Source organism: Lepidochelys olivacea, assembly GCF_965140295.1.
Source record: "Lepidochelys olivacea isolate rLepOli2 genome assembly, chromosome: 22".
NCBI lineage: Eukaryota > Metazoa > Chordata > Testudines > Cheloniidae > Lepidochelys > Lepidochelys olivacea.
The window spans coordinates 4,300,708-4,314,398 of NC_140432.1; the positions used below are offsets into that span (position 1 = coordinate 4,300,708).

General features: G+C 50.8%; 1 protein-coding gene across 1 annotated transcript in view; it reads right to left on the reverse strand.

The window, feature by feature from the left end:
• The window catches only part of SLC37A2 (solute carrier family 37 member 2), a gene marked incomplete at its 5' end in the record, with an annotated part of 59,006 nt that overhangs the window by 23,912 nt on the left and 21,403 nt on the right, over window positions 1-13,691 (reverse strand). Inside the window, 6 exon segments of the mRNA XM_084611923.1 lie at window positions 1,463-1,629; window positions 2,895-2,971; window positions 7,057-7,192; window positions 8,751-8,829; window positions 10,432-10,507; window positions 11,167-11,248. Of these exon segments, the coding sequence (XP_084468049.1) occupies window positions 1,463-1,629; window positions 2,895-2,971; window positions 7,057-7,192; window positions 8,751-8,829; window positions 10,432-10,507; window positions 11,167-11,248 (617 nt within the window).

Below are 13,691 nucleotides of genomic sequence, written 5' to 3' on the forward strand. Positions count from 1 at the left end.
ACATCACATCACAGCAGCGCATGGCGTGAGGATTCTCATGGAATCTGACTAGGAGGCTTTTCCCTTAGGTGACCCCATGTTCCCCAAAGAGCTTTGAAAGCTGTCCCCACTGTAAGGTACCATGCCTCCAGCAGAGATCTTTGTGGCTGCAAGGGGGTGTATGAGCTCCCAGGAACTCTCCCCACTGCTGTCCCTGCTTCACTTCTCTGGATGTCAAGATGCTCCTTTGCACTCCTTCCACTGTAAGAGTTCAACCCTACAGCAGACAGCTTCCTGGCTTCACATGGCTGCAGAAGCCCCACACAGCAGCAGTGAAATACTAAGGTTGGAAGTGGGCCCCTGCTTTGTGCGGCTTTCCCTATGGCTAGCTCCCATGCTGCCGATTTACTGCTCTGCGTGCCAGTCAGAAAGACGTTCAGCACCTCACCAGCGTGTGCCACCACGGAGAGAGGCTGCCAGGGCTTGAGGGATAAGAGATTTTTCAGTCACTGCCCTCGGGCATGGCTCCTCTAGGACCTCATGTTCCCTGGAGAGCCAAACTCCTTTCCAAGGTTTTCATTCTTGTTATTGGTCTATCATTTTCTAGTGTTTCCCCAGAGAGCCTCCACATGGCCATGCAGCACTGTACTACAGAGGACAGTCCCACAGGGACTCCCAAAGGGAGATAAGCCTTTCAAGCTCTAAAGTCAAGACACAACACTGAGTCCATGAGAACTGCTCTGACACCACATACTGGTTCCACACAGGCCACTGTACAGCCATCAGATAAGGACTTTGGAACCCGGGTCTTTAGCTCAGTAACAGGTGTTGGCTCTTTCCGTAGATAACCTGTGCCCAGGTTATCCTCGCTCAGAATTCATCAGCTTAACGAGATATTGTAGAATAATCAGTTTTTGGTCCGTCAAGACTCTGCTCTTCACAGTTAGAGCTCTGCCAGCTAGCTCTGATTGACACCGATCTCACAAACACCGACGAGACTAGCATCATTCGTAAAACCCAGTTCCTGGGGAGAGTACTCCGACAGCCTGAATCCACAGCCCATGGATATTCTCCAGCACCAACTGGTTCCATCTGCCATTTCCACCAATGCTCCTGCCAGGGAACTGGTTTGCTGGAGGGTTCTCAGACACCAGCACAAAGGGGATGGCACCCTGCCAGAGGTCAAGCCAATACTGAAGGGAGGTTTCAGGGTCATTCACCAGCTATCCCAGTGTCCTAGAGCTGAAAGGCTTCAGATGCCAGCCCTAAATATTGAATACAGCCAGTTCTCTCCTCGTCACTACGGAGGGCTGGCATGGTGTCAGCAAAGCTGCACCAGGTACTGTCCTCCCTGAAGAGGCTACTGGGAAGCTAACCTCTCTGCCACGAGCTGTATCCACCTTTCCCTCCCCCATGCCAGCAGAATGCCGCAGCATGTCTGCAGGAGGTTATGACGAAGCATCTAGGCCCAGCTCACACTCACATTCAACAAGGAACAAGAAGCAGATGATTCCCATGACTGCAATGATGATCCCAGGCACGATGAAAGACAGGCCCCAGGCTGACGAAACCCACACTCCAGCGATCAGGGACCCCAGGATGTTCCCTACAGAGGTATGGGAATTCCAGATGCCCATGATCAGACCTCTCCTGATGAAGGACAAGAGGGAAACCATTAGTACAGCATTTCTGCAGTGCTTGCCAGTTATGACCATTTATTGGGATAGACTCTAGTGGATATGAGACTCTTCCCTGCAAGCCTTCCATGTCCCGCCATTTCTTCCACGCCCAGGCCCTATACCCCAGCAGCTAAGAAAGGGGTTCTCAGCTCAGCTGATGGGGACAAATGTGTGAGCAGGAACCAGGGCACACTCTCTCCTGTTCCAATCAGCCATGCCAATTGGGGGGAGGGGGGAAGCAGAGGGGATTTGGCCAGTGGGTGTGAACATGGCAGGGTCCAGTAAGAAGTACCCTGCACCAAAGACTGGGCCAACCTAACCCAAGAGGGGACCTGAGAAAGCTGGTGCTGTATATCCTCCTCTCTAGGAGGAAGGGCCCACAAATTTGGGAACTGAGCCTTGCTCACGTTTTTCCAAGGTAAGGGCATGCATTAGTGATGTGATTGTGTGCAGCCCCCACTATTGCTTGAAACGGACGATAATGGGCCAGTAGTTCGTAACCAGGAATTTCACTCTGGGTAGCACCGTTCCTATATACCGCGAGGGCCCAAACACATCAGAGCTTAGCAACAGAGATACAGTTAACAAAGTAGCAATCAAGGAAAAGCCAAAACTAGGGGGCATGAGCAAGCCAGAAGAGACAGTCACAGCTAAGGTCTTTCAGCTGTAAAATCAGAGAGAGGCAAAGATCCACGAAGGCAGCTACAGGTGGCAGTATCAGCAAATGAGAAGCATGAACAATGGTGTGACTGTGAAGCAACATAAAAGAGGCCGACGAGCAGATGAGAGCTGGGCTGCTTTGAGTCCATGGAGTTTTAAAAACAAGGAGGGATACCTCAGAACTGGCTCCCACGCAAATGATAAAGTGTTTAAGGATAGGCTCCTGCTCTGTATGCACAGAAGGGGATGACATGCAATGTGCACAGAGCTTACTTTGGCAAATGGCTCAGGGTAGCTGCCTCTTTAATGGTGCTACAATCCTCGCTGGGAAGCCTCAGCATTTTAGGGTCTCCCCTGCCACGCAAAAAAGCTGTATTGTAGGACCTGGTGTGAGTTTCAGGCCAGGCCTTGACAGTGCCACCACGACCAATGTTAGTCCAGAGGTTTCTGTGCCGGGTGTTGTTTCCTGCCACTGCCAGGGTATGAATCAGGCACTTCCTCAGGGGATGGGATTAAGCAACAAACACTTGAGAGAAGCCACAACAAAAAGCCTGAGAGATTAAGAAACAGACTCACTTCCCCTTTCCGAACCAGTTCCCAACGCACGTCACCACGGATGGCCAACCAGTCGTCTGCACCAAACCGTTGCAGATCTAGTGGGGAGACAGCAGGTGTGTCAAGAAGCCATGCAACAGAGTCACAATGTCAGACTGTGCTATCTCCTACCCCCGCCCCTGGAAAGTTTCGTCCTCCACTAGGACAGAGGTGTTCTCATTAGCCCATCACACATATCCACCACCCGAATCAGTGCCTTACACCCTGACCATGCTCAGGCCATTCACTCCAGCCAGCCTCCCCACCCCAAAGGAGAAGCTCTGTCTGAGGCATCTCAAGACATCCCTACCTGACCATTTCTTCTGGATTTCAGGGTTGCCACTGGTTACCGAGGTAAATGCAGAGCTAACTCAGTACAGGAGCATGGTGGCAAACTGAGCAGTTTGAAATCATACCTCAGTACCAGGCAATTCTGGCGAAATATAGGAAAGAAAGAAATCCCTCTCCCTGCAAGGGGGAAAGGAAGTCATTCTAGAGCCAGAGGTGAGACTCATCAGTGCAGATGCTGTCTAGTAGACAGTCTACCATCCAAAGCAGTGCCTACATCCTATGGGGTTACTGGTGCCATACTGCCCAAGTAACTTGCGCCTCCTGGGGAAAGGCAGTGCATTTTCCATGGCCCACTAGTCCATTTTCTCCAAAACCCTGGCTGCTCAGGGAGTCAAGTATGCAGTCGTTCTGAAGGGCTGGTGCCCAAGTTAAAAGCATGCCAGTCCCACCCTCTCCATGCAGTCGTAGGGAAGGCCAATGAGTAGTGCAGGTACACTTTCACCCCAATCAGTAAAGGGAACTATGCAGGGCAGGTTTCAGAAGCGCTACAAGGACATTCATGGAGCTACCATAGGAAGTAGGCCTCCATCTGGATGGAGCTGCAGGCATTCACTGCAGAGGGACACAGCATCCACTAGCTCTCGTGGTCTCCACAGACCTCTGCTCGTAGTGGAAGAGGCCGTTTCCTTCACTAAAGGGAAACACTGCCGTGCTCTTTGGAAAACACCAGTCCCTGATGCCAAATCGGACAGGCCAAAACCAGACGCCTAAAGTTCAGTCCCAAGTACGTATTTTTGACTCCTAAACAAAATGGCTGATTTTCAAACATGCTGAGCACCCAACAGCCCCCTAGTAATTCGGCACTTCTGACGAGTCAGGACATTTATTCCAGAACCTAAATACAGACTGGGCAGATTAACTTTAGGTTCCTGCTTTTGAAAATTGTGCCTTAATCCTCAGAACCCCTCACCCCATGCAGTTGGCTGGAGGTGTGCAGAAGCAGGGAGCTTGTCACTTGCCCAAGGTCATGCAGTGAGTCAATGAGAGAGCTGGGATTAGAACTCTTAATCCCTGGCTCCATACTCAGCCCAATATCGCCTCCCTTGTGCCCAGGGCTGACTGCTCCAGTATGTCTGGGATGCTGAAAGCACCCACCCTTTTCAGTGAGTAGCTGGTATGTTTTCCCTGCTGGGCCATTTTATATGCATCAGGAACGTAAGCTACTGATGTACCCCACCTGGAGGCTGGGAATCCTTGCAGTGCCAAGCAATGCTTTCCTCGGGGGTTCAGTGATATTTCTGTCTGAATGTCATTCCAGGAGCTGAACTTTCAAATTATTTTGCCTTATTTCAATACCACAGCGTTTTCCGACTGCCCCCACCACCTAGGGAATGAGGAGAGCCTTGGATCTAAGGCACGAGATTACTGAGCAGATTCTCAGTCTGCCACTAGCTCGCTGTGTAACCTTGGACAAGTCACTTCTCTCCGTGACTTCGTTTTCCATTTGTAAACTGGGATTAATAAACCTGACCCACTTCACAGGGAGGCTGGGAGGCTAAACTTGTTAAAGTGTAGACGGTTCATCAAGTCATGCTCAGCATCCCAGTCACTCCTGTAAATAAAGCCAGAACCACCCTGAGACATGAAAATAGGTGTATGAAAGCGCTGGGAGTAGGAGGTGGGCGGGGGGGGAGGAGAAGTATCTCTGCACTTAGAAGGAGGCCTGTGTTTGAAGCACAAGATCCCAACTCATGAGACAGCCTAAAACATCCACTTAGGAAGCACTGGCATGTCAAAACACAAAATGTGAGCAGTACACAAACAAGGCCTTTAACCAAGGCAGCTGCCCTCTGGATGCCAAAGCTGCAATTAAGGTGTGCGCTGCTGGTTGGGAATTCATCCTTTAATAGGTAGTAATAGCCAGGGCCCCACCCAGGGCCCCACCAATAGCCAGCTCATTGTGAAATGCTTCCCTGGCATTGCTTGGGAGAACAGAAACTCTGCTAGTAGCAGCAGCTTTGCTGAAATCTGAGCAGCTTCACCGCAGCCCTGGAAGTCAAGGTTTCTCCATTGTGAGGAATGGTGCCTCCGTCTGCAGCTGGGATATATTTGGGAGTCAAGTTTTGCTGCACCCCACATCAAAGTGGCAGGTCTGACGGCATATTTCTTATCAGAGAAACTGGAGCAGGGAACTGGAACAGGAACCTGCAATTACACGTTCAGGAAACACGGCTGTTGCCAGTAGGTTACATTTCATCAGCACGGGTGCCAGTTGCCTCTGGTACAGGCTGTCTGGTGAAGCAGAGATTTGCAGTGCTGCATCTGGGACATCAGTGTTCAGAAATATCCATATTTCCTGCTACTTGCTCTCCACTGGCAATGGACAGAGCCAGTGGATCAGGGACATTTCCCTACTCTCCTGTAATGTGGCACATCTAGGGAACCTTTACAGGTTGTTTTCTGTTAATAGGGCCCCTCCGTTTCCTGTTCCTACCTGAGGGGCACAGAGAGGTCTGGGGTGTGCACCAGCTGAACCCCAGATGAAGTGCCTGAGATAGCAACATTCCTCTGAATGGAGTTATTTAGCTTTTGGTTTCTTCCAGTGGTTCACAGCAAGAGGGTTTGAGGAGGGAATCTCAAGAACAGGAACAACTGTTTTTTCTCCAGGACCTATCAGCTTGCAGAGAATATCTGTGCAGCCTACTCTGGATGAAATCAGAGTGGAGGAGATGAACGTCTCTCCAATCCTGAAGGAGAAGCAGCCTTGGCACTGCTCTGTAGCCTGGGTCTCCCTCGAGGAACACAGTCTGCCAGTTCTAGTCACTTGCTAGTTTTTCCATACTGGTCCTTCAGCTCCAGCCTGGCTGTTGTAAGTTTGGGAGCATTTCAAGCCTCCCATTTCTTAAAATGTCCTAGGAAGTGCCCTGTTCTTGCTAGCACTTTGGAACAACCACATTAGAGAGAGCTCCTGGAGAATCCACTGCAGACTTCACACTGACTCAGGACACCATGGAAAGTTTCTGCATGCTTAGGCAGATGCCTGGCTATGCCAAGTGTATCTGCTACCTTGCTTGTTCTTTCATACTGGGGTGGTGCGGGGGACGGGGACAGTACAGGTTTGTGGTTTTGCTTTGCATTCCTGGCTCTCTGGGCTGGTCAGAGGAACTGAACCCCAAGCTGGTTTAAGAGCAGGTTAGACAAACACCTGTCAGGAATGGTCTAGATCATATTTAGTCCTGCCATGAGAGCAGGAGACTGGACTAGATGACCTCAAGGTTCCTACCAGTTCTATGGTTCTATGATCACATCAAAGGCTGCAGAAGTAAGTACTGAAAAGAAACCATCAGGCAGGACAAAGAGAAACTCCTGAAGTTACTGAGAAACTCACACTCAAAGGATGCTGAGGATTCCCCTCGGGAAACTCAGCCTTTTGTAATGATCACACATTAGGCTGCTCCCATTAAACCAGGACATTTAATTACAGCTTTGCCAATGCACAGATTTAAGGCCATTATGATAAACTATTCTGCCCTCTTACACAATGCAGGCCAGAGCTTCCCTCCAGTAATTCCTGCACTGAGCCCCGTCACTTGTGGCTGAGTTAGCGCATCGCTTTTAGCGGGAAGTCTGATATGGTTTAAAGATTCCAAGTGGCTGAGAAGCAGCACGTACCTGCAGAGAGGAGTTCCAAAGAAACTCTTGGCTTGCTGATTGCCTCTTCAGAGGTACTGAATTCCCTGCTCTGCACAAGGGATTTCCAGAGAGTGAAAATCCAGCCAATAGATGGCACCCAATGTTGTGGTCAGCGAAGCATTTCAGAACAGACGGTAGATGAAGGCCAGGGACTCCTTACCTGGATGATGACGTAGTACCAGAGAACATGGATTTTCCAGAAGTAGGCCAAGCCGAACAAGGAAGTGAACACTCCACTCAGCACCATCCCTCCCGACAGGTAATAGCGCAGTGGAAGGCGCTCACCAAAGATGCCGCTGCACAGAGGAGGAGAAGGAGGGGAAAGAGCATTAACAGCCACCCACATACATTCTGCCAGCTCAGCAATACTTTATACAAGGGCTGGTGCCTTACCTCTGGGAACCAGGGGCTGGGACATGCTTATGGAAGGCTACAGCCTTCCCAGCTCTGTGAAATGCGAGGCCCATCTCTGCATGCAGCAGGGCTGAAGGGGATGTCTGAACTCCAGGGACACAGAGCTACTTTCCTCCCAAGCAGGAACAAAACTCAGAACCAAACCAAAAATGCCATCCTGATCCTCTCACCCGTGAGCAGAATGAGCCTTAGATGGGGCCTTCTATCTCCTCACCATGGCACCTTCCTAATATTCTGCTCTTTGAGTCCCCCTCCCCTCTCAATGGCTCTGGTTGTCTCGGTGTGGATTGCTGAAGTCATATCTCACAGGCATTGGGCCATGTTACCATTTATGTGCCATCTTGGCTGAGGCCAGCTGCCATAAGTCACCAACCCAATGCAGCGTCCCCAGGACAGACCTAGTACATGGTCTCCTCCCAGCTGCACCCAAACCGGAGACCACCCCGCCATCCCACTCAGGTCAGATCAACACAGAAACCAACCTGACCTCTCAAACAGGCTGGACACATTTCAGATAGAAACCCCTGCAACTGCCGTCACAAACAGCAAACTGATAAGAAACCTGCTAAAGTGCCCACAGCCTGTAGCACCCGTGATGGATGCTTTACCAAGCTGGAGCGTAAGTCATTTCTTAACCCCACAGGGTTATTTTCCGGGGCAGGGGAAGGTAAACGCCACTCAAAATCATCATCATAACCCAACAGCAAGCTCCAATGGAGGGGAGAGTCTGCATTCTAGGAACAGAACAAAGTGGCTGGAATTCCAAGCTAGGGCCACACCCATTCCACACCTACACCCATTCCAAGCAATAACCAGAGCCTAAGGGAAAGGGAGATGTCTATATAGACCAGTCAGCTGGGGAGCTTGGAATCACTGGACTGAAGCAGGCAAGGGAAATCAATTTAGTCTCAGTGCTGGGAGGCCAGTTCAAAGTTCGTCTTCCCTTCCTCTTGCTTGACATGAGACATGACCGAAGAGCACTGATGCTGCAGCTTTCTGACAGGGTCTAGCTCCCCAAGGGATGTTCCATTTCTTAACGGCCAGTCATTGGCATCATACAGCACCATTCACCCAGCACATCCCAGAACGGCTTACAACAGCCTCATGCACCACTGACATGCAGCCACTTCTGGGGTGCAAGGTAGCAGCCTTTGGCTATGCTACATGTCCTGTGCTTTTGAGGCTCCCAGGGGAATGTAGGGAGCCAGCATCAGAATGTCTGGCCCAGCTTTCGTCCACAACACCACAGTCATTGAGCCAGGCAAAAATACCACCCCGATGCAAGAGCCAGTACACCCGTTGGCAGCTATACAGTCGGAAAGCTCTCATGGGGCATGTGGAATGGAGGTGACCCCAACAGGAAGCAATGAGGCATCTGGGGGAGGATCTGAGATGTAACCGTCTCCTCCCCACATGCTGGTGGTGCTCAGAAGTCCATACCTGATAAACATTCCAATGGCATAGGCAACCAAGAAGGCATTGTCCAGGGCACCAAAGAGCTCTTTGTAGTTAGCCTGATCTAGAAAACAGGTGACAATGCAGGCAGAAGCCAGCGTGTTAAAGAGCAACAGGCTGGAATAGCAGGACTCCCAACTGCAGTCTCTGCCCACTCTCCCCACCCCAGCACTGCGGGGATGCTTCAAGACCTGGAAGGTGGGCTTGCTGCTAGCTATATTTTCTGGGTTTAAGCCTATATTTTAGAGAAGCCCTGCATCTCATTCACATCCACAGGGGATCCTGCTCTCTCCCACTCCCACCCCAATGCAGGTTCCTGCTTTGTGCTCCCAGAGACCCTCAGAGCTGAATTGCTGAGTGCCTCACTCACTGCTTCAGGGATCAGATTTTTAAGAGTGGAGCGGAACCTTGTGTATTTAAACATTAACTCACTGCTCTTCACCCCACCCCCCCAAAAACGAAGTATTATTATCCCCATCTACCAAAGGGGGCTGAAGGTACAAAGAGGGGATGGGACAATGCAGCGGAGCTGGGATTCAAAGTCGGGACTTTGCCTCCTGAGTTCATTCCTCCAGGCCAGTGATTCTCAACCAGTGCGACATGAAAGGAATGAGACATTGACTATGTTCTTACAATCTAAAGCACAGAGGCTCTCACTCCCACACATCCTGACCCTTCACGGGGAAGTGTTCTCTGTCAACCTCGCAGCATGCACCGACCACTCCATCCCGTTGGCTTGGTGCTGTACACATGGCGATGCTTTTTACTCTCTTTTACAGTAAATGTAAGAGAGTTTCAAAAACATTACTTTGAGCAAGGGGCACCTGCCTGAAAAGATCGAGGAACCCCACTGCTTTCAGAAATGACACCTTCTCTGAATGCCAGGACACCCCACTATGAGACCAGCTCTGGTGGCTTCTGTTACATGCCTGTTTTCCACTAGGCATCTGCCCTTTGTACCTGGGACATGAGGCAAAAAGCACACTGGGCACTGCTCAGCTGGTTAATGGCCTCCAATTGGCTCCGATTAGCAACTGCCAAACCCAGGTACTCTGGGAACCGACCCTCAGCTAACGCGCTAATGAGACTCATAAGTGCGCTGTGTAAACACATTAAGGCTCCTGAGTAAGGTCATTAACCATGTTACAAGTCTATTTGCCAGAGCACTGCCAATTCTTAATATTGATCGGACTTCCTGGGGTCACAGTGTGGGGCAGAGGCACGCAGGCTCAGTCATGGCTTGCTCTTGGAGAAGGGGCTGGGGCCCCAACAGGCAATGCAGAGGCACTGGAAATTGCTGGCCCCAAGGTCTACCCAAGCAGCACTCCTACAAAGCCAGGGTTGCAACAGCAGCATGGGGAGTGTGGCAGAGGGACATGGATGGGCTAGGGGGAGATAATGAGGGGTCCCAGCCAGGCAGTCTGAGCAGTCACTGTAAGTTCTGCCCAGCCATTAGAGCCTCCCACCCAAACACCTTCCTGGAAACCTTGGGCCAAGTGACCTGTGGCTAGCTCTGGATGCTGAGCTCAGAGGTGAAGCTCTCCTGGCTGCCCCGTGGCATGCGAGGGAAGGGAGCTGCGCACTCCTGAGCTCTTTGCATCTCGGAGCGCAGCCATCCAGAGGAGCTGGGCAGGAGGCACACAGCACTCAGTCAGGAAGCTCTTACCAAAGGGAGCCCAGTCACACCACACGGTGCTATTGGTGTCATTGCGGAGAGAAGAGCAGTTGCTGTGCAGCTCACTCTGTGTACCGAACAAGGAAAGAAAATGCTGAAGAGCGCAGGTCTCCTTCAAAAGGCATCATCTTCAGGCAAGAACAAGAGGCAGCTCCTGCTTCTCGTTTCCCTCCTGCACACACTCACCCCACAGCCTGTCCCCAACCCAGCACCTCCCAGACCCCCGGCCCATGTGCTCTCTGCTTCTCCATGCCCTCGGGCTACCCCGCCCCCACCAGCTAGTGCCTTTTAAGCACCCTTGGTGCCTAGGATGTCTTGACTGAAGTCTCCCTGATGCTGCTTGGCCACGTTTCAGGCACCAGGAATAGTATTTAACACCTCTGCGTGAAGGTTCGAACCTTCATGACACAGATCCTCCTCAAGGGAAAAGCCTTGCCAGGGTGACTGAGGAGCTGAAAAGCCGCCCAAAGAGAAAGTCTGGAGAACTCTTCTCCCTGACCCTTGCCCAAACATCTCTTAGTAAAGTGCACTAGGAAGAGACACTAGTGCGCCGGGACCATTGGCAGGATGCATGTACTGGCAGGGGAAGGCTCTGCAAAACCATCAGATTCGTGCATTAACAGAGGGTTGGGGAGCTGGCCAGAATAGGACTAATTACAGAAGCAGAAATCTCATCTCATGAGCACTGGGCCACTCTACGAGTTACACTCCAGGTACAGCACTTACCTTCACAATGCTAATGGGTTTGCGAGAGAGATGGAAACTGGTATAGAACAGGAACGTCAGCACAAGCGTTAGCCCCCGATACCTAAGAGAGAGACAAGGCATTTAAAGGAAGAGGAAATGCCCTCTTTGGCTCCTGGGACCCTGCTGCAGGAGTCACATCATTAGCACTAGGGTCAGGGATAGCAGTCATAGCCTGCGCTAGTCACTGCTCTGCCATGGAAGAGCTGGGGACAAGCCTGACCCCTTTCTCCACCACCAAGGAGCAAGGAGACTCTATGGACACCTGGGCAGGATCCCATCCACAACCCTGACCCACAAGCTGCAAGGTGAAAGAACTCCACATCCCATATGTAGAGGTCCAGGGGAGTGTGGCCTGAACAGGGACTGGCTCCACCTTAAGTGGGTGTGAAACTAGCTTCCACCCCATTGCCAGAAACCCTCAGCTGACTGGTGCACCACTTCTTTCATCACACCCCTGGGGCTGCAGAGGCAGGATACTGGTGGGATTGCATCACATAAGTTACACAGGTGAAAGAGACAAAGATGGGCTTCTAGTTGATCCACCCACCTATGATGCTAGGTGGAGCGAGTTAGTTCCAGCAATCTCTATATTTAAATTCCCTAAACGGTCCCATTCTAAGGTATTTTTCTGACTCTGTTTGCGACGTTCTCACACCTGTTTGCAGAAAGCCTTTGATATTTAGCAATGGAAATTCCTTCCATGACACAAATGCCTTTTTCTTTCTTCCTTAAATTTCAGTTCAGCATTTCCTGAGTTATAAATCATTCAGTCTCCATTCCCCTTCCCGCAGTCCTCAGGGAAGTGTTGGCAGCCTTCCTAGATAACGGATGACAACACCCAACTCACAATGCCACGGTGACAGCAGACATTGTGCTGAGAGGGCCTGGAGCTGCAAGAGCAGCTGTAAAATTAACAGTTGGTGATGTGGGGGTGGGGAACATGCATGTGGAGGGCAGGGAAAAGAGAGCAGAGCTGCCTAGATTCAGCATATGGTCCCAGTGACCCATTTCTCCCTCCCTTGGGGACACCACATATAGCCGGTGCTCCCCCAACTTACAGGGGTGGGGAGAGAGGAGTACCCCATCCTCCTACACCACCCCAGAGCCAGCAGTCCACACCTCCGAGACAAAACAGCCTTCTCCTGCTGCCAGCTAATATAGCTAGTCCAGTAATTCAGGTGATAGAAGTCTGGACTGCAGAAGGCCCAAGGTTCAAAGCCCACTCATGAGGCATCAAGAGAGACTGTTCTAGTTGTATCTATATAAATTTGCTTTTATTTTTTTCCTCTCCAACTTTAAAACAAAAAAACAAAAAACCACACATGCACACACAAAGTTACATAAAAAAGTGCATTTAAAGAACTTTTAGGTTACAGAGTAAAGCACTTCAAAAATTAGGAAATGCAAGATTTACTGTTGCCCAAGCAACCTTAGTTTCGCACCCTTGTGCATATCCACTATGCTACAGTCTTCAGTTCCATGATTACATGCTATTTTTTCTTCCACGGGATCCTGCCTTTTTGAGTGAGGATGGATGCACAAGAGAATGAAATTAAGGTTATGTGGACAACTGTAAATCAGGTGTTTCCTAACTTTTGAGTGCTCGATGTAGTAACCTAAATAGCTTTGAACAGGTTTTGTTTGTTTGTCTTTGGTTTTTGCCTCTAAATAAATATCTATGTTTCAGTAGCACCCAAAGGCCATCAGGATCGGGGCCCCGTTGTGCTGGGTGCTGTCCAAATACAGACAGACAATCTCTGCCCTGAAGGCTCACAACATAAAGGCACAGCAAGAGAAGAGGACGGGAGGGGGCAGAATTGAGGATGTGAGCAAGCAAAAGAACCTGGTGAACAAGGCATCTGGTCAGACGGGTAGTATTTCAGGGAAGGAAGGGAGTGCAGAAAGACAGGGGAGAGGAGTAGTCGCAGCTTGTCACCTGCCTAGCTTTGATCACCATCAGGGCAAGGGTGAGTCTGGAGCAACCTGAGAAGGTTGTGATAAAGGCTGCTTGGATTTTATCTGGGAGACTCCCCCCACCCTTCCAACCACACAGGACAATGGGAAACAGCCCAGAGGTGGGTAAGAGAGAAGCTGACTGGTGGGCAATGAAGCCTGGGAACACTGGCAGAAGGAAGGTAGGGATCCTTGACGTTATAAGTTACAAGGGTGGGGTCAAGCGATGGGGCCTTAAGAAAGGTGAAGGCAAGAAGCTTGTACGGGGAAATGGGCGGCAGCAGAGGGGGCTGACAGGGTCCAAGCAACAAGCCAAGGTGGTGATTTCAGCACCAACAGTGCGTACAGACCTGAGGGGAGCAGGAGTGCAGCAGCCACCGTGGGACACGCTGAGGCCTCGACAGGCATCTGGCTATGTGGGCAGAGAGGAAAGGCTGGATTTCAGAGATGTCGTATAAAGAAGTGGCAAGACTCAGAAGCAGTTTGAAAGTGCAGGTCTAGAGAGAAGGACTCATCACAGCTGACACCCAGCTTACTGGCCTGCACCGCTG